The 20,698-nt window shown below is 39.2% G+C and overlaps 1 protein-coding gene across 5 annotated transcripts in view; it reads left to right on the top strand.

Moving 5' to 3' along the window:
- Positions 1-20,698, top strand: part of whrna (whirlin a) — a 227,962-nt gene that overhangs the window by 102,784 nt on the left and 104,480 nt on the right. For all 5 annotated transcript variants that reach the window (XR_015130362.1, XM_086300187.1, XM_086300188.1 and 2 more), the window contains exons 2-3: positions 852-1,070; positions 8,671-8,796. Coding sequence is in view for 4 of the 5 variants with exons in the window: in XM_086300187.1 (XP_086156313.1) it covers positions 852-1,070; positions 8,671-8,796 (345 nt within the window). In the remaining variant the exon portion in view is untranslated. The remainder of the gene's footprint in view (positions 1-851; positions 1,071-8,670; positions 8,797-20,698) is intronic.

Genomic DNA, 20,698 nt, shown 5'->3' on the forward strand with positions numbered 1-20,698 from the left:
CTGTAGCAAGAAGACAAATGAACAAAGATTGATGGGAGGGGTAGCTTAATTGTAGCTCACTAAAGAAGAGAATGGAGGGACACTGTGTAACAAATTAAATTGGATTCCTGACAAAGAGGAACTTTGGGAAGTCTTTTACCACGCTGTGGTGTGGTCTTTGTTGTGACAGTCTTGGACTCTAGCTCTATAGTGAGCCAGTATTTCACAAATCTTGAGATTGTTGCAGTATCTGTTTTAAAAATCAACAGTGTGTTTCGTTAGTATGAAATGAAAGTCGAGAGTCCTTTTGTGTTGGTGGTACACAAGGATTTTTTTGATCATTAAGAGATTCAACCCTATTCAGCTTGATTCCTCCAGACCACGAGGCACATGGGAATACATCGATCTGCAGAGGGATTGCACATATGCAAGCTATCAGAAGGCAATGAGGCACAGCCAACAGCAATTTTCTGTAGAAATGTGTTAGAAGTGTTGTTGTTTGTGTGGGTGGGTGGTGGTGCTGTTTGGTCATTTGGGGTTTTTGGATATTAGAAAAGCCTTCCAAATATTGGCCATTTCTCTCTGCAATCTTTAATTTTCGACCAAACATTCGTTTCAGCTTGATTCTTTTTGTGTGTGTTGTCTCTCACTTCAATATCTTCTTCTAAGCCCTCACACTGATTTTATAACCATGGATGTTTATGTGTGGGAGTATGTTTTGGCTTTGTCAAATCAAATTAAATTGACTCAAGTGTAGATATGCGAGTATACTTTGCTCCTTCAACTCAAGCACATACTGAAAAGCAAATTTTTATTTTTAATTTTTATTTGGCCTCAATTTATTCTCCTCCGCTCTCTTTTCTTCTCCTCAGGTGCTCAAGGGAAGTAAAAAGCTTTGCCTCTCAGTGCGTTCAGTCGGTCGCATTCCAGGCGGCTATGTCACCAACCACGTTTATACCTGGGTTGACCCTCAGGGCCGAAGCGTGTCTCCTCCTCCTGACCTGCCTGAGCATCGCAGCGCCACTCTGAGAAGAACTGACAGTCAGCGCCGAAGCAACATGCAGCTACTGCAGGAAGGGGATGAGAAGAAGGTAGAGACCTTACATGCAAACCATTAAACTAGAGGACCAAAAATGCCTTTTAAAAAAACATAAAATTAGTTCCTTCCTGTACTTTTAACAGCCTGTATTTGCTATGTTTACTATTACACTACACTATGTGCACTGATTGGAGCAAAGAAGCCTCCAAAACATTTTTAGTTTCAGCATTGGTCAGAAAGAAGCCAACTGTCATTTACTATATCTTTTTATTAGGTTTTGGACAGTACGCGGAAACAACAGCAAGAATCGTTTGCTTTGACAAGCAGTTCACCAACATAACTCCCAATGAGAAACTTTAAATGAAATGGACAGTTAACTGATAACCTGTCAGTGTTCTGCACCTGTCTTGCACACAGACATCCACAGAACTTCTAGAGAGACGCTCTATATTGACCAGTATGTTTTAAGGGGCAGAAGAATGCACCCCCAAAAGATTAATGGTGTATGCTAAGGCTAAATTTTGTGATGCTAAAGTAAGTAACAAAGTCTAAAAGCATTTGATACATAAATCATCAAACGTCTCATAGATTTCACAAAATAAAAATCCTATTCGACTTCCTCCAGTGGCACAGACTAAAAATTTGCCTCTGGAAAAGACGTCACGCTGTGAACAAGGTTTAAGACTGAGATGGGAGTATTCACTTTAGGGAAGGTTTTTCACTGTACTGATACAGATCAACGAGTCCCCATGCAGCACTGCTTTGTTTGGACTCTGATGCCCACTCTATTTAACTCTTGCTTGAGTCATTTGAGGCACAACTTGATGTTTTTGATGTTTTTCTCTGAAGTCCCTGTCACTTTCGCTTGACCTCAACAAAAAACAGCAAGACGGTTCATACACTTAGAGTACACCGTTTAATAAAGTGACAGTAGGTATTTTTGACATTTGTCTGCAGTGTGGAAATGACAATGTCCCCTAGCCCATTTTAGATACTTTATTCTTGTTGTGTTGCTTGACGCAGGCTTTATAAACTCAGATGAACTGGTGACGTTATTATCAAGGCTAGAATGTTTAGAAAGGGAATGTGTAAAGTGAAGTGAAATGTTTGTCATTTATCCTGTCCCCTCACTCTTCCCACTACAGACATGATGCAGGGTAACTCCTGCCTTTATTGCTCCTCTCAGCCTCTGTGACTAAAGCAAAATAATTAATTATAATCCTAAAGGCTGGCAATGCAGCAACACTCAGCACATAACTAATGCAAGCTGAATTATAGTAAACCTTAAGCTCACTCTGATCTTCATAACAGACAGATTGCATTACTGCGGCATAATTGCTATAGTTAACCTGTGGGTTTAACAGTTTGTTCAGGTCCAGAACATATCAGGACATTGTAGCATGAAATGAAGACTCACTGGTAATTAACATTTACACGACCTGCACTGCTTGTCCACTATTTGTATTTAGGAACCTTCCTAAGCAAAACTGACTATTTGATCACATCCCAGAATTGCAGAAAATGTTCGTGCAGAGGCCTTTTTGTGTGGTGTTATAATGCATGTTCTTGTGACTGCATATTTTCTCACAGGGAACTCCAGCTTCTTCTCCAAGTCATACCTGTTCGGTTAACTGGTGAAATTCTAAATTGGCTGTTTGTGAGAATGTGAGGAGAAAAGGTTGTCTATTGCACTGTGTTAGCCTGATGGGGTGGCGACCAGTTCACCCCAGCTCTAATCCAGTGACAGCTAGAAAAGGCTTCATCCTCCATTCATCCTACATATTCATAGAGTTCAATTAACTGACCTTAGAGAACAATAATCATGAGGTTGAACTTTAAGCATTTCATCACCTGACTGGACAAATACAGCCACTGGATAAATATTAGTCCTATCTTGTAATTTCTAATCTTCTTAAAATGAGACAGTTAAAAACAGTTTGAATAAATTTGAAAAGATATGTTTCAGATGCTGAATTTTAATGGGAGTTGGTTTTAAGTTTGGTTGTGTGAGCCGGCTAACTTTAGGCACAGTAAAAGAAGTGTATAACACTGGATGCTAAAATTAAAAACTTAAACGATAAAAATAATTGGACCTCGAGTGCCGTAAAACCTTACGCTCTCATCACCTCATGACCTGCAGGAAAGGAGCTATCAGAGCTGTTTAAAAGATTTATTGCACTAGAACTTTCAATTTTTTAGCACCTAAGAGCTACATATTAATCTTAACTGCTTCAGCTCTATTAATGCAGACTTCAGCTCTGCATTGCAGATGAGCAAATATTAATCCAGTACTAAATAGAGTTTGGCAGTTCATTGAAATTCTAGTTTCTATTTCTGATATTATTAATTTTGAGTCATGCATAGGATGGAATTAGAAATATGTTAGAAAATATGTCTCAATTAAGTTTATTTTCTTTTGGAATTGCTTCATTCAGCTCTCTAGTCTGTGAGTGAGACCATGCTCTGAATTATGCAAGCTAGAGTTCCTTTGATCCACAGCTGTTCTGATAATGACAGAACTGTTCCCCTTTTGGATAATCTGAAACCTACTAATCATTCATTAATTTGAAATGTATGAATTTGTAAGTGAACGGCATCCAAGTCCAATCAGGTGCTTTGTATCAATACCACAACTACTGAAAGTTGCTTTGTAGCATCCGGACAGTACATGTATGGCTTTGCTTTTTATTGGCAAATTTCTTAAAACATCCAATGCTCTCTCAGCTACTTCTTCGGGAAGGTGGAATTTTATTGTCATTCTACTGTAGTACAACTTTTTATTAGCTATATTAAAATGTAGCAAGCCTCCAATCTAACTTGGTTTTCAAAACGCCTCTGGCTTTGGGTGCCGCAGACACTCATATTGATGCTTCAGAAATCAATCACTGTTTGGCCAGCTAAGGCTCAGGTTTAGCTTAGGATCATAACTTCTTGGTAGTAAATAATTCAAACCATGCAGCAATAAATTAATGAATTACTTTGTGTTGTTGGCTGCGGGTTTGTCTGATTTTGGTATTTTCTGCCTGCCATATGATGCCACTTATCACTTGTCACTTGTTACATTAGGCACTTGCACATGCAGTATTCCTCTTGCCCTAAGACGGCTGCGATAGGCTCCACCCCCACCCCCCCACCCCACGACCCTGAAGAAGGATAAGTGAAAGCAAATGGATGGATGAATATCTGGTCAATTTGAATATGATGACAGCAATACATCGTAAAAAAAAGTTGAAATGGGAACAAAAGAGGGCTTAAAAAGTTATTGAATTAAACACAAACAGCTGGAGGAACATTTTGTAACTAGGTTAATTGGCAACAGGTCAATAACATAATTTGATATAAAAAGAGCATTTAAGAGTTTCTCAGAAGTAAACATGGACAAATGTGCATGAATCTGCTAATACCTGTCTACAAATTGTGGAAAAAATTCAGAATGTTACTCAATGTAAAATTTTGAAAAAGTAAAATAAACTTATAAAGAATTAGCAAAACTTTAGGCAACCTGGCACTTAAAATATTTTTAAAATACATTAAAAATGGAAAAGTTTAACACCAGCCAGCTCAGTAACATCACAGAAAATTGATGAATACAGATTTTTCTTTTAACCATGGAAAGAATTCTGTGATCATCAGCTCTTTCCCTGGTCAAGAATCCTTCACAACATCTAGCCATGGCAACACCAAGAGCATGAATGTATATACAGAGAGTTCACAACAAGATGCAAAACAGTGGTTATAGTCAGAAGCAGAAAGGCCAGATTAGACCAAAAACACATCACAGCTGGCACAGTTCTGTGAAAAACAACAACAACCAAAAACAAATATATTAATATTTTTACAGATGAAACCAAAATTAACTTGTACTTGATGAGGAGAGAAAAGTAAAGCGAGGGGAACAGTTCATGATCTGAAGCAATCTACAACATCTGTCAAATGTAGTGGAGACACTGTTATGTGCATTTATGGCTGCAGTGGAACTGGTGACTTTAGTGTTAATTCTTCTCCCAAATGGAGACATTATGTAATCGGTTCTGTCTGTTTGTTTGTCTGTTTGTTTATCTAGTATCCACAGTTTTCAAAATACAATTTTTCAAAATTTTGTGTTGTGTTAGATACCAATAACTCCATGTGATTTCATTTCAGTGAAACTCACATCGTCACATCAAATGTGAAAATCAGTAAAAACTTCATATTTTACCCACAACTTTTTATGAGTCGTCTTCGAACTTCACAACAAAATTGTAGGCCTTGGGGGACATGAGTAGCTACTTGAGCTAAGCATTTGACCTTGACGTTCATTGTTAGTACCCAAGATCAAAGTTGACCATGAAAAAAATGGAGCATGGAGAGAGTGTCAGAGTTTTAGTATTGCCCTTCCCTTTGGGGGAAGAGTGGCGCTCTCTGATTTATGATAGCAGTAGCAGGATTCTAAAGCGTGCAGGGCTATAACCTCTGCTCAGACTCAGTCACATGCTGCAAAATGATCAGATGATGCTTCGCAGTGCAAGTGGATACTGAAGAAGAAAATTCTGCAAATGTAACTCAAGACTTTCTCAAGCCAAATAAATGGTAAATGGCCTGTATTTATATAGCGCTTTACTAGTCCCTAAGGACCCCAAAGCGCTTTACACATCCAGTCATTCACCCATTCACACACACATTCACACACTGGTGATGGCAAGCTACATTGTAGCCACAGCCACCCTGGGGCGCACTGACAGAGGCGAGGCTGCCGGACACTGGCGCCACCGGGCCCTCTGACCACCACCAGTAGGCAACGGGTGAAGTGTCTTGCCCAAGGACCCAACGACTGAGACTGTCCGAGCCGGGGCTCGAACCGGCAACCTTCTGATTACAAGGCAAACTCCCAACTCTTGAGCCACGATCGCCCCATAAATGGGATCTTCTTCAGTGGCCTGGTCAGTCAACTGATCTCAGCCCAGTAGTAAACTTAACAAATGAATGGCTGGCATGGCGTTATCAGTGAGAAGTGGTACAGTTTAACTTTTTATACAGTACCTACAAATTCCACTCAATACAGTAAAATAGTATAACTTGCACACATAATTGCATTTGTCTGTCCAAAATAAACAGGTCTCAAGGGCCATTGCTTAGAAACCAGAAACATTAGAACACTGGGACTTCTTTTAGACAGACAGAGCATTAAAGTGATGCTGGGGAATATAGTGTGCACCAATAGTTGCTATATTGTGCCAGAAAAAGCAGAATGAATCTGGTAATTAAAACTATGCTCCATGTCCTGCATAAATGTCACAGAAAACATGAATGCCTGCATATTCCTAGAAGTGAGCAAAGGTGGCTCGCTTATCGCCGATAGGCAGATAGCTGTTATTAAAAAGGAGGACCACAGTGCAATATGCTCTGAATGAAAGTAAAACCTCTGCGTCAGATGTCAAGTCTTTGCCAAGGGGTATATCACTTGGATGAAAGTGACATTGTTTAATACAGATATTAGCATATGTGCCATCTTGTAGCCGCCAGTGTGCAACTGATCCCTCGTTTCAAATCTGGCAAGAGACAGCTGCACTCTGATCAAACCAAGTAATCAAGAGCCTCATTGTGATGGAGAAAAGTACAATTTATAGTCTGGCATAGCTAAGCAATACTGAGCCTCCCCACGTGGACAGAGTAAAATTTGATGTTGTTTCTTTGCTTTCCAAATGTAGATATTCTACAAATGCTAGGTTCATCCAAGTAGCCCCAATGGCAATTATAGAGAAACCAGAGTATTTTGAAGTTTAAGCTGGGTAAGCTTGACCAACTGTTAATTAAAAAGCATGGCTTAGTGCTCTGGTATAAAGTAGTAGAAAGGGGGGGGGGGGGGGATGGAGCAAACAATGGGCCTAGGATGTTTTTTTTTTTTCCTAATATCTTTTTATTGTTGTTTTGGGGTAGAATCACATTTGAAAATCATTAGCATGTAATGTTGTGTGTCATAAAATAAGAGATGCCTTTGACATTAGAAGATTACTTAATTAAGTGAGCTAGAGGCTCAAGGGCCAATGCAAATAGCTGTGGAGTTGAAGGAAAGTCTTGATGAGATGACCCAGAGGCACTAAACAATGCCCTGCTAGAATTCCTGACAGTTTACAATAAAGTGGTTTAACAGTCGAATGAACCCATCATTACACTTGCACACACTGCAAATAGGACCACCTAAGTCTTTCAAACTCTTCTGCTAACCAAGTCATTTGGCAGCAGCTGGGTGGTTAATATCTACAGCTGCAGTACTATATATAACCTGGGGTAAAAGTGCCATGCCTGTTTTAAAGGGGAACTATTATGCTCATTTCCAGGTCCATAATTTTACTCAAGGACTCGAGGATAATCTCTATTTATCTTAAAATGCCTGAGGTTACATGATATATTAAGCATACCCCCTTCAGTTACATCATACTGTTTAAAAAAAAAATAGGGAAAATATCTAAAATAAACATTTACAACAGTCTGAAGTTTGGGATTTTTTGATTGCTTGTACACACACTGACCTCAGTATTTAAAACTTTGGTTAAGATAAGCATGTACTGTGACAGTATACATGACAAACAAGGAAACACATAAATACTGTCTTCTAATGTTTCTAGTTTTGAAAGTATAAGAAAACAGACACATTTACATTTATTACATTTATACTTCTTTATAACATAGCATCTCCTCTCTGCATGTGTGAGGCAAAATCAGATTTGACTTCCTTGCTTTCCTAACTTTGTAGAATAAAATCTGACAATAGTATCCAAGAATATAAACAAACTGAATTGTATTTATTGGTTAAAAAAATATGCCAACAAGTTTTTACCTTATTGACCTTATTTATTTGAATTGGTTTAAATTCACGTCAGTGTTTTAGTTAGTTGGTTTAGTTGGTTTAGTCGGATTCATTGACCTGCTCTTTTCTCGTAGTGTACTACTGTGTTGCCAAGCCAGTGGCATCTGAGTGATGCACACAAGGTGCCCTTAAGCACAATTATTTTAGTGCGCAAGGATAACATTGGTAATGGCCATATTTTATCAGAGACCACATTTTTTTTCATTAGGCCACAAACCGAATAGACGCTGTGGTTCTAGTGGAATATCTTTTGAAAACAAGTTTAAGGGAAGCACCGGATTAGTCATGCACAGTACATCGTCTACAAATCACTCACTCCCTGCAGAAGCACTTTAATTGGGTGGTGTAGCAGAGATATCTTGTAGTCCCCCAACAATTCCTGTGGTGGTTTATTTGAATTCAAACTGTGTCCGATATTGTCCATGCTGCTTATCAGAGGAAATGACACGGATGAGCCTTGTGAACCAACTGATTGACCAATTCAGAGAGCCGTTCCTCTAATCAAAACAGATTCTGACTCCCCCATTAATGGTGCTGACTCACCGCATCTAAGTAGTTCCTGAAATTCTTCATCTCCTTGCTCTCAAATGCCATCTCAGAGCAGGGCTGTCATTTGCTCCATGGATTGTGTTTCACAACTTCATTTCAATGTGAGCAGCCCGACACCATGAGCAAATCTGGCAGCCCGTCAAGGAAAACAATCGAGACTGCAGTGTCATTTAAAATGTTGATATTTATATTATACTTCAGATATTTATACCCTTATTCATCCTGTTTTATTGGTTTCTCTCTTTGTGTTAAATAGGTCAACCTGGTTTTAGATGATGGCCGGTCTCTGGGTCTGATGATCCGAGGGGGAGCGGAATACGCTTTGGGTATTTACATCACTGGAGTGGACCAAGGGTCAGCAGCAGAGTGTGGAGGACTGAAGGTATTGCTTCAATTTCATTTTTCTCTCACTACATTGTTTTACATTGTTTATCTAACTTATGTCTTGCGGCATAGCTACTTATACTTTGGAATTCACATGAGAAGATTAGCTAGCTATTTGAAATCATTTTAGTATGCTCCTCCCCCACACGGTTTTCATGCCAAAAACACTTGCTGTATGCCAAAAGTCTCATTATATTGCTTTACAGTGCATCTCACTGTATTGATTTTGCGATATGAGGAAATAGCTTCTTTATATGGTCTGTTCGAGATTGTTCATTACAAATGCAAAAGTACCTGCAGGCTACATCTGCAGCTTCCTCTGCTGAGCTCAGGCTCTGCTCGGTTTGCCATCAGATAAACCACTGGGTTAAAAAATATATATGCATAATGCTTTTCTTTTAACAGCTGTATTACATTATTGTGGCTTGTTTCTGGATGCCATTAGGTGTTCCTAATTTAAACGATCAGAAACATCGTTTGGAAAGCCTTGACCTGACAATGTCGATCCTTTAAGGATCCAAAAAAAAAACCTTTAACATGGGATTGATCCTCTGCAGTATTTTTTTTCTTTTGATGAACAAATAAATGCTGCTGTCAAAGTTAGCTTCTTTCAACTTAGTGATACTTGTGAAGGTGAAACCGTTTCTCTGCTTCAGAGACTTTCTAAAAGGTTATTCATGCCTTCATTTCATCTCGGCGTGACTTCTGCAATAGTCTCTATTCAGGTGTCAGTCAGTTGTTTCTTGCTCGACTGCAGCTCGTCTAAAAGGCTGCTGTGGGACTCTGACCTGGTATTCGCAAACAACACTGCATTTCACCCATGTTAGATTTTAAGATTTTATTGTTCGTTTTTAAGTCATTACATGGGTTGGCACCTACCTCGCTGATCTTTAAACGTTACTCACTGTTATCTGCTGAGCAGGTAATCCTTGATGTCCTATTGTACAGATTTAAATATAAAGGATATCGTCTCTTTTACAGTAGTTGCTGCAAAATCTTCGGACTGTTATAAAACAAATTTTTACAACTTGTCTTTTAAACCAGACAGAGCTCTGATTATTTTTTTCATAACTATAACTTGAATGTGTTGTATTGTTTTATTATTACTCTTTTAGCATTGATCTCTTGTTTTCAAATGCACTGACCTGACTCGAATTTCAAAATATTATTGTAAACAATATTATTATTGCATCAGGATAGGAGGCATGCCAGATAAATGCACATAACCATCTAAGGCTGAAAAGGCCAGCTCAAGTCATTCTTGTTCCTGTGTTTGTCTGCTGCTGATACACCAGGAGGAATGAGAGAGAAAGTAATCAAACTCGCACTGTAACTTACATGTCACGGGCAGACAGCATGTTGTTAGTGGTGCTGAGGCGCAAGAAGCCCGGCAGCATCTCAACAGACCCGAGTGACTTGTACATGCTGTTTAATGTGTTTCGGCTGAGTAGCTTATTTGCTGTCGAGCGTTGAAAACTGACATTAGCAGGAGGAACCTGCCATGAAGACACAAATATAGAAAATATATTTTCCCTTTTGGTTTCATTTTTTTTCTCCCAAAATTTGAAGAGGGCAAGTGATTTGGAGAGCAGATGTGTGCCTCAGTCGATCTTTGTAGTTGATGACTACAAATGGAATTGCAAACTGATGTTATCAAAATCTAATGATTTTTTCATTGTATGTCAGTTCTGAATATTCTAAGCTGTCATCACTTATTTTTCACAGTATTAATGGGCTGATGCCAGTTATGCTCCAACAGCAAGCTAACATGCAGACACACACACACACACACACACACACCAACTGCCAGCATAGCACCGCCTCCTCTTGTTCTCTCACAGTGCTGTGTTCTTGTCATTCGTCTTAGTTGCCTTGTTATATTTATCTACTGAGTACCTACAAATTACAATGATGTGGACTCAGTTTTTCCCTGTGACATTAAATACTGATATTTTTAAGTTTTTAGAAATTCTAGTACGTACATATACGTACATATATGCATAACATCAATTGTACAATATAAGGAGGAGCACATGAGTAGCAGTTAAACTGTAAATATTGGTGGATCGATCCATACTCCAGTCCATATGCTGAAGTATCCTTGGGCAAGATGCTAAACCCCATGTTGCTGTGTGTGATTGGGTGAATGACACTTACAGTAGAAACGCTTTGATTCCTCAAATGAGTCAAAAGGCACTATATGAGTATCAGTCCCATTTACCATTTAACGTCCAGCAGTGTCTTGTAATGTTACTTTGTTGGTCAGTAACAAAACTAAGTTGTTTTACTTGAAACCAAAGTGAGTCATTGCTTTTTATGTGCATTTGCACCCAGGAGCAGAGTAAAGGGTTGGCTTAAAGGAGTTGGCTAAGGTTTGGCTAAACTAAAGTGTAGCCATCCTTTTAACCACCCCACAAACATATCATGAAGACTTAATGTGAGTCATATATTCACAGAACTGGATTTATTAATGACTGGAGACAATTATTTAATTTTTCTAAAATACCTTTTCCAAAAACATTTCTCGATATGTCACCTGGATACATTTTCACAGCACAGTCTTGATTTACATTGTAAATGAGCAATTAAAGTCATTAATAGAACTGGCTTCAATCCACCATCTAACTTACTCTTAAATTAAACACACTTAAATTTATTGACCTGGCCGAGCTTAAAACAGTCCAAATTATGTACGGAGCAAGATAAATATTCAGTTTTTTCAAGTCTGACAAAAAAAAACATGCACTGAGAGGAAATTATGTGTTTAAGGGTTAATAGTAAATATTACAGCATTACAGTCAAGGGAGTAACACTGAATATCAGGGTGATTTTACTTTTCAGTTCTGTCGAGTTCTCACTCTGCTCATCTGAATATTGCTGTTTTTCGTTATCATTAACATTATTGTTATATGTACATATTAGGGGTGCAACGATACACAAAATTCACGGTTCGGTTCGGTTCGATACTTTGGTGTCACGGTTTGATATTTTTTCGATACAAAAAAAATGTTCATGCCTTTTTAATTTTTCATTTATTAAAATTATAAATTTATATTTTAACTCAAAAGTACAGTTTTTAAATTTAACCCTAACCCTTGTGCGTGTTTTTTATTTTGACAGCGAATGCGCACCTGCGGACCACTTATGTGCAGCCCTGGTTATATAGTTCGTCATATTGCAGCCACAGAAATTATTTTGTCCATGAAACCATAAAGCTGCACTTTCTTTTTGCCTTATAGTCTGATTTGTCATAACTTCTCCGTTTTGTGGTAAGCTTTTCTTTGGCTGTCACTTCTTCACCCTGACCTGTCTTATTTGGCTCAGCAGAACTAAAATATATATATCCTGCTGCTTTTACACACGCACTCACATAAGCTCAGCGATTCTCTGCGCAATCAACCTCTCACATGTTTAAGCTGCGGGAGATTTCACTTGTCATGTTTGCATAGTAAGCTAACGATTAATAAGACGATGTCAGAGGAATTGGTGCGCAAATTATAATCACTCACAGATCAGTGCTGTCGCTCTCTATACACAGTTCGCACGATTGCAAAGTGAAAGCAAAAAAACAAGCGCAAATTCAAACGCGATTTTAATATGTCACATATTGACAGTGGCTCACAGATGCCAATGACATAATTACCCAGCTACATTTCTGAAAGAATGCAAAAGCATTGACATATATTTTTCCTTCCTACAATAGCCCGACGGGCAGGGAAGAGATAGATTTTGGTAGCCCGACTGAAAAAAAATCGCTAGCTCCAGGACGTCGGGCTAGCGATATTGCAAGCCCTGTATCTGATTGAGGAATCACTCATCTTTGGAAAAGAGAGTTTATTACAGAGAAATGTCTCTTTCCAAAATAAAAGCTATACTATCCGCTTCTTCTGGGCTATATTCTCAGCAGCATAAGGAGAATCATGTGCTAACAGCTGTCTAAATGACTCGGCTAAAGTTAGTAGCATGCTTGTTGTTTTGGTCTATGCACTAGGATGATGTCGGTTTAAATGTGCAGTCATATTCGTTGTGTTCCCACTAGTGCTTTCAGGTTAATCTCGTTGAAATGACCTTAACGCCACAACACGGCAAATCTCCGTTAACGAGCTACTGCCGATCGCCCCGTGTGTGGGGCTAGACAGCCAACACGTTAACGAGCTAACTGCGCTAACACACTAGTTCCCACCCATGTAATTGAGCATTGCATGGCACATCCAACATACTGTTTTACTTTAGTCCATGACTCGCTTACCTTCAGGGTCATACGTCACATGAAAACCAAAATAATTCCAAACGCCAGATCTGAATGAGGGTGCGGGAGGTCCATGTGTCTTGCTAGCTTGCCCTGCGCTCTTCCTTCTGACTATGCTGTCTGTGTTGAGCGCTCAGTGGATCTGCGCTCGACAGTGCAGCCTAGGCGGAGTAGTCGAACGCAGATTCACTGAGCGCTCAACACAGACAGCATCATCGGAAGGAAAGTTGATAAAATAAATTACAAATGTTGTATTGTTCGATACATATGCGTACCGAACCGAAAGCACTGTATCGAACGGTTCAATATCGATACGAATATCGTTGCACCCCTAGTACATATAGGTAATGAGGAAGCCTGTGTAAAGTCTGTCTGTCTGCCATTCTCTGATTATCAGCAATTTTAAAAAAATAACATAAGCAATAGTTCCAGATTTGTAATTGCACAAAAAAAGTATATTATGAGTCCGAAAGCCACTTCGACCTTGCAGTCAAAAACTGAGTATTTTCTCTACAGCAATTTGCTCTGCAGAAGCAAAATAGCGAAGCTGTGCCATCGTCTAAGGCAGCCCTGTAAAAATCACGCCATTGGACCACTTTGTGGAGCTGCTGTGCGCAGCCAGCAGAAGCATCTGAAATTAGAGCTCTTCCCAGGTGACAGACACATATCAACCAGGCACAGTTGGAAATTTACACGATGATGTTATTTTTGTCCTTTCCACTAACAAAATTCAAAATAATACAAATGCCTCCAGCACATAAAGGTTATCCTTTCTGCTGTCTCTCTAGCTAAGCAACACATGTGCACTCAAAAATTATGCAACAGCCCTTAAAAGAGGAAAAGAAACAGAAACAAATATTGCTGTGGATCCCTTTGTTTACCTGAACTGCTAAACTAATGCATTACAACCAACACTTCACTATAAAAAAGCTTTGTGGTCAAGTGAAGCCAGTATAGATGTGCTTTAGGTTTCAAGTCTTATTTTGTACATTATAGTCTCCCTTATAGTGAAAAGAAATATGATGCATCATGGTTTTCTCAGCACGGTGGTTAGCACTGTTGCCTCACAGCAAGAAGGTCCTGAGTGCAGGGTCTTTCTGTGTGGAGTTTCTCCCCGTGTTTGCGTGGGTTCTCCCTGGGTACTCCGGCTTCCTCCCACAGTCCAAAGACATGCACTTTGTGGGGATAGGTTAATTGACCATTGACTGCATTCACTATAGGTGTGAATGCGGGGTAAATGGACTTTTACCGTACATGGACTTCTCCAATGGACTCAGTTGGAAACTCTAAATTGCCCATAGGTGTGAATGCGGGAGTGAATGTGAATGCGAATAGTTGTCTGTCCCTGTGTGTTAGACCTGCGACAGACTGGCGACCTGTCCAGGGTGTGCCCCGCCTCTCGCCCTATGACAGCTGGGATTGGCTCCAGCACCCCCCGCGACCCTGAAAAGGATAAGCGGAAGCGAATGGATGGATGGTTTTCTTTATGGACTGGAGCAAACTAGTGACTGAGTCTTTCACGCAAGTGTTCTGTGGATTCTCATTGGGATCTGCCTCTCTCTACAAACTTGTCACATTAAACATTAAAAAAAAAGAAAGAACAAGTTTAGATCAACAGTTTAATGAACAACCTCCTGAAAAACTACCAAACACTTAAACGTTCAGGAAACACTATCCTGTTGGTCACTAGTTAACAATAACTACTTGGTCATGATCAGAGTGAGTGTAACTCAGCACCACCATGAAGTGATAGCTAATTTAGCAGAAAATCATTTGTGCCACATGCTAGTCCTACAACGAGGTCAGATCAGAGGGTCAGACATAAAACAGGTGGTGGGTATTTAATGGTGTACATTAAAACTGCCAAGCAGCCATGTGGGGCCATGGTGCATCAGCACAGCGATCTTTCTAACCAATGGGCCAGCACATATTCTTAGAAGAATCGGATTTGCCTTTCACATCTGCTGTTTCTGTCGTCTCAAACATCTCTGACCAGTTATGACATTTCCTTTGAGAGATGTTTCAGTGAATCTGCAAACAACAGATGGAGTTTTCCAATTCACCACTTTTCTTCTATACATATTTACTGCTACCAGTAAACCGGTTGACCATTCCTTAAAAAGACTGATATCTCTATTTTTCTTCACCATGGGGGGGCAGCGCATACTGTGCTGTGCTGAAACAAGATGTGCTGTTTTCAGTTTTCAGAGGAAATCCAGGCTTTAATAACCTGGAAATTACTTCCAAAGAACAAAAATTGTTCAATCAAAGCAATCGAGAAGAAGGTAAAGGGTAAATGGACTGGTCCTTAAATTGGGCTTTTCTACTCTACCTGAGCACTCAAAGCACTTTATTTACCATGCCTTCACCCGTTAACACACATTCATAAAAATACTTTTTTTCCACACATAAGTGCTTTCTAACTAACATTCACACTCAAGTAAACACATCTGAGAGCAACTCAGGGTTCAGTAACTTGCCCAAGGATACTGCAGACTGGAAAAGCCAGGGATCGAACCACCAGCCTTCCAAACAATACATGACCTCCTCCATTTCCTCAGTTACAGCCACCCATTAAGGTAAAGGGACATGTAGAAAAACACTTCTTTATCTTCTCATTTTTCACTTTGTACAAACTTGATTCTTTTCCTCTCCTGCTCCTCTACGCCTCAGTCCTTCCTACCAGAGATGCAAGCAGATGAGGCGAGGAGGAGACATGAATAGAGTCGAGATAACGGTCAATTAACAAACTCAGACATTCTTAATTAGGATCCATAATTTTAAAACGATGTCTCTTAAATACGATGTGTGTATTGAGTCAATCTGTTCTCTTTTTTTCATAGCTTATTACTGTGTTTTATGATCTCAGATAAAAATTCTTCTCATGTGCCACAATGTACTGATATCATATATATCTCTGTTTACCATGCACCCATTAGCTGTGAAAGGGATAAAGTATCAAGCAGATGAACTTAATGCAAAGAAATACTTTGTAGATGATAGGCTTGTATATTCCAGCTGTGTGCCGTGCCTCTTTTATGCCTCAAGGGTGAAAACACAAAGGATGCACCTGTGCTTCCCCGATTATAGCTTCTCCAGCAAGCCCCCATTCAATATGCGCTAAGAGTAATTTCTGGGTCACAGGCAGGAGTATGAGGACAGATGAGATGGGGAGGCACAAATTAGAGAAATGAGAAAATCCCAGAGGAAACAAGAGAAATAAACAGAAGTAAAACTACAAATATGACAGAGAAAATCCCAGAGGAAACAAGAGAAATAAACAGAAGTAAAACTACAAATATGACAGACTAAATGGTGCGGCAATTTTATTTATTTATTTATTTTTACACTATTAAACAAAAACTGGGCTTAGACTGACCATTTTATTCTCAGGTAGTACAGCATTGATCCTTTGAGTGCATAGCTTTGGTTGGATTGCAGACAGATTTGTGTATTCTTTGTGGCATGGCAACAGAGGGCTGGACATCTCCTCCCCTGAGCCCTTCATCTCATGCCCGTCAACCAGCCAATTGGCCAGACTCCTATTAAAAGGCCCACACGGGTATACACACTCAGCATAGCATATCTTGATTGCTGTTAGCAACCACAAAAAAAGAACTTTTATCAAAAAGAAAATAAGAATGAAATTTTTTTTTCACCCCTTTTCTGTTTGTTTTTATTTTTCATATGTGTTTTCTACTTGGGAGCCACTTCTTATCTGTGAAACCATCAAACTGGATTTTTCAGCACTCAAACAGTTTTTTCCTCTTGCCCCAATTTCCCCCATTTTCTTTGTTTTGGTGCCTAGTGCTTAGCATGTGGAGTGGAAGTTTCTCATTAAGAAACACCTGACTAAAAACAAAGCAGTGGCACTTCTATTACAAGCACATTTACACTTGAATCCAGGGCTCAGATGTATAAATAAATAACTAAATAAGTAACAGCTCTAAAAAAAAAAAAAGCTTGTTTTTCTCCCTGGTACAATATGTCTCCATGAGGCCTTTGCTGATTTAGGGTGATGCTCCACCGCACACCTGGCTTTGCCTCCAGGGCCAAATGCCAAACACTGTCTCAAGAGGTTGAGGAAGAGGTCAAGAAACCCGCAAGAGAAGAGGAAAAAACACAGTCACAAATAGAGCAGGGCGATATGGCCAAAAATATTTATCACGATATATATTTGAAAATTTGCGATAACGATATAACCGACGATATAATTGATGCGAGACAAAATACAACTCCACAACATTACTAGCGCAAAAAGACAACCTTCCATTTATTTTCACTTAAACAAGAAGCTGGTTTTTATGTACATTAAAGCTTTATAAAAATGTAACAGTGCAAATGCAAATTCCTTGCTGAAACTTTAACCAAAAGGCATTTCCAGTAGAAATGGGCTGACATATCCTGAGCATAACATGTATAATATCCACTGAAGTTAAAAAGAGGTGCTTTGCAACATTAAACTGCAGTGTGCAGTACGCATTTTTCGGACCATAAGGTGCACGGGATTATAAGGCACATTAAGCGAAACAAAGCAGTCAGATAAATCAAACTTTATTAAACTCATTCTTCTTGCTTCCTCCACTTCTGTACCATTGATTCATTAATGTTGAATTCTCTGGCAGCGGCTCTATTCCCATGTTGTTGCAGTATATTAATGACTAACCTCGTATTGTGGATGGATTATCTCAGTTGTTCTCCTGACTGAAGTTTGGTCCGTTTACAGCATCCTGCCATGCGATTGCATTTGTCTCTAACCATGAAGAACCTTCACGTTAACTTTTATAAGTGGAAAAGTGTTAGCGTTCGTCCTCCAGCTTCACTGTGTATGTTATGCTAACATAGCTGTGTCGCTAGCGATCACGTAGCACATCATTATATACCAGCTAGCCCAACTTCAGTAACCCTACAAACATCACTGCTGTTTAGTTTCCTGTCTTCATTTATGTTGGAAGTGATAGCAGAGCTGTACGTTTGATTTTTTTCAGAAATCTCTCCGTCAGAACATGCAATATCATGCTTGGGTAACTAGCGAAACTAGCGAGCTAACTTCCGCTAGCTTCCTGCTAACTTCTAACTCCGTTAAATGTAATACATTTTGTTTTCATGGATGCCTGGAAGTTAAACTTTATAGTTACACCTGGTAAAGCAGCATGCTGATCGTTTTATTAAAGATGAAAGAATTTAGACAGTTTTTAACTCTAAGTGATGCTGCAGTGTTGTTTGACCTGAAGCATACGGAGTTTAGGACCCAGATTACTCCCAGATTTAAGAGCATCTTAGTCCGACAAATACGACCGCTTGCATGTTCTGCAAAAAAATGTGCTTTGTCGTGTATCTGACGGACAAACACCAAACCAGTTCCACATCACGGAAGTTGCACCATTTTTACAAACCAATTCTGGTTCATCTGTTTCACTCAACAATCGGCCATGTGCGTATGAAAACAAAGGCACTGCGCATGCGCGTTTTACTTATATTCTATCGCGATATTTCATTTTCCTATCGTTGCCTAACATTATACCGGTATTACCGTGAACGGTATAATATGGCCCAGCCCTAGTCACAAATAATCTTTCACATGTGGATCGCTCACACAAGAGGAAAAAATAGGACAGAAACCTTCTTGTGACTAGGAAAAATCTGTGATTGCCAGTTATTGTATTCAATTTTTTTATATTTGGCAAATGATTGCAAATAGTTGCCCTCAGCCTTTCTGTCTTTAAACATTTTCAGTCCGACTCAGACAGACTGCAGTCACTCTAAGATTTGATAAGGTTTGCAAATAATGACTCTTTGAACACCCAAGTTTGTGAGTGTGATAACTCAAGAACAAGGCGACGTAGGAGTTTCAAACCATACCATAAGTGTATCACCTCACTGAGTGATCCCAGATCTATCCCAGTCTTCAGAGCAACGAAAGGCAACAAAAACTTATTGCACATAGTTGCAAGAATTTTGGTCAAACCAAAATAGTTTCCTTAAGTGTGAAATCTGGTGAGGCCCAAAAATGCAGAAAATTAATCTCTGTTATGGTATTTAGTCATTAAAATGAGTCACAGATTTACCTGCAGCATACACGGCCTCATGTCTGTGAAATTCTAATTACTAACCTTTCCCACTGACACCAGTAGCATAGCAGTCACTGTCAGCTGTCCAAAGCAAAAGCTGTTAAAACATGTTTTCCGTATTAAAACAATGTCTGTCAGGATATCATGAAAAGAAAAAAAAATGAATTAATATTCAGTGGATGCTAATTTAAGCGTCCAAAACCAACACAAAAACAGCTTGCTACTGTTGCTTTATTGAAAATTTGTAATTAAAGCCTGCCCTTGTTAAACTGTCAAAATTAAGACCACAGTGCACTATCATAAAGGACAGCAATGTAAACAGCTATGCAAATGTATATATTTTCACAAAGAATACATAGGAGCAAAACTTTTAGAAAAGAATTAAAACATTAAAGTGACCTTATTGTTGATGTATTTATGCGTCGTCGTCGTCAGTGTTTCCATATTTGTGTCAGCAAATGTCAGCGCTGATGATGAGCTCCCCGCTGTCTTCAGAGACCAGGGGTTCATCACTCAGCAGGAAGTCTGCACTGCTCTCAGACTTCTGGCCTAAAAAGATCTCAAGATTGTGCAGAGCAGTGTGATTTTATAATGTGCACTCATTCTGAAGTGTACGGCTTGTGGGCTGTGTGGAGCCCTCGAGCTCTGTCTAACAAATTTAACGTAATGCTGTAGCACTAAAGCTGGGTTGAGTTTGTCTTGGGGCATGAATAAAAAAAATATGTACTCTACCCACACTTGAATGCTGTTCACAGGCTATTTCCCAGTCGTATAAGAATTTTAAACTAGGTTTCGTACCTTGTGATAAAAAAAAAAGAGGCTGAATTTGGCAAATTACACCTGTACTGAGACTTTATGGTTCAGCACAGCACTTTCTGAATAAAGTACTGTATAGTCCTCCACGTCAGGCTGACAGATGGCTGGGCACATTCAAAATAAATAGATACGCACAAGGATGGTTTCAGCTTCAAAGTGTGTATTTGCCTTTTTTTAAATATTGTTTTGGCAGTCTGTGCTGTGTGTTACATTTTTGCTAATCAAACCCAATGACACAAAAACATTACCTGTGCCTCGTGAGAAATTATGACAGGCAATTTGTTTACTTTCTTGCATTTTAGTATACATATATTTGGAAAAAAGTAATTTCATCAAATATTCAGAAATTCAGTGAGATCAAGACGTGTGCTTGATTTTCCACATACTAAACATTAGCATAGTTATAGATCATTGTGTGATGTCACATCCTGACCTTTCCAACTGCTTGACGAGGCTGTCGGATTCTGCAAACACCTTTATTATAGATTTGTATGCGCAAGAGGATGTAAGCAGCTATCTTAGACCTTAGCGTCCATATTGGCCTCTCATATAGAATAGAATAGAATAGAATTCAACTTTATTGTCATTGCACATGCACAGGTACAGGGCAACGAAATGCAGTTTGCATCCATCCAGAAGTGCTTTAGTGATATAGATATATTACAATATATATTAGCAATAATATAGATATGTGAGTATATTACAGAAATGGGTCTATTATGGTATGTTATAATGTACACGGTATGAAGTATGTTGTGAATATT

The sequence above is a fragment of the Aulonocara sp. 'chitande type north' Nkhata Bay genome, linkage group LG7, assembly GCF_057382095.1.
Source record: "Aulonocara sp. 'chitande type north' Nkhata Bay isolate Kocher_YH1m ecotype deep benthic linkage group LG7, A_spYH_male_GT1.1, whole genome shotgun sequence".
NCBI classification, from domain to species: domain Eukaryota; kingdom Metazoa; phylum Chordata; class Actinopteri; order Cichliformes; family Cichlidae; genus Aulonocara; species Aulonocara sp. 'chitande type north' Nkhata Bay.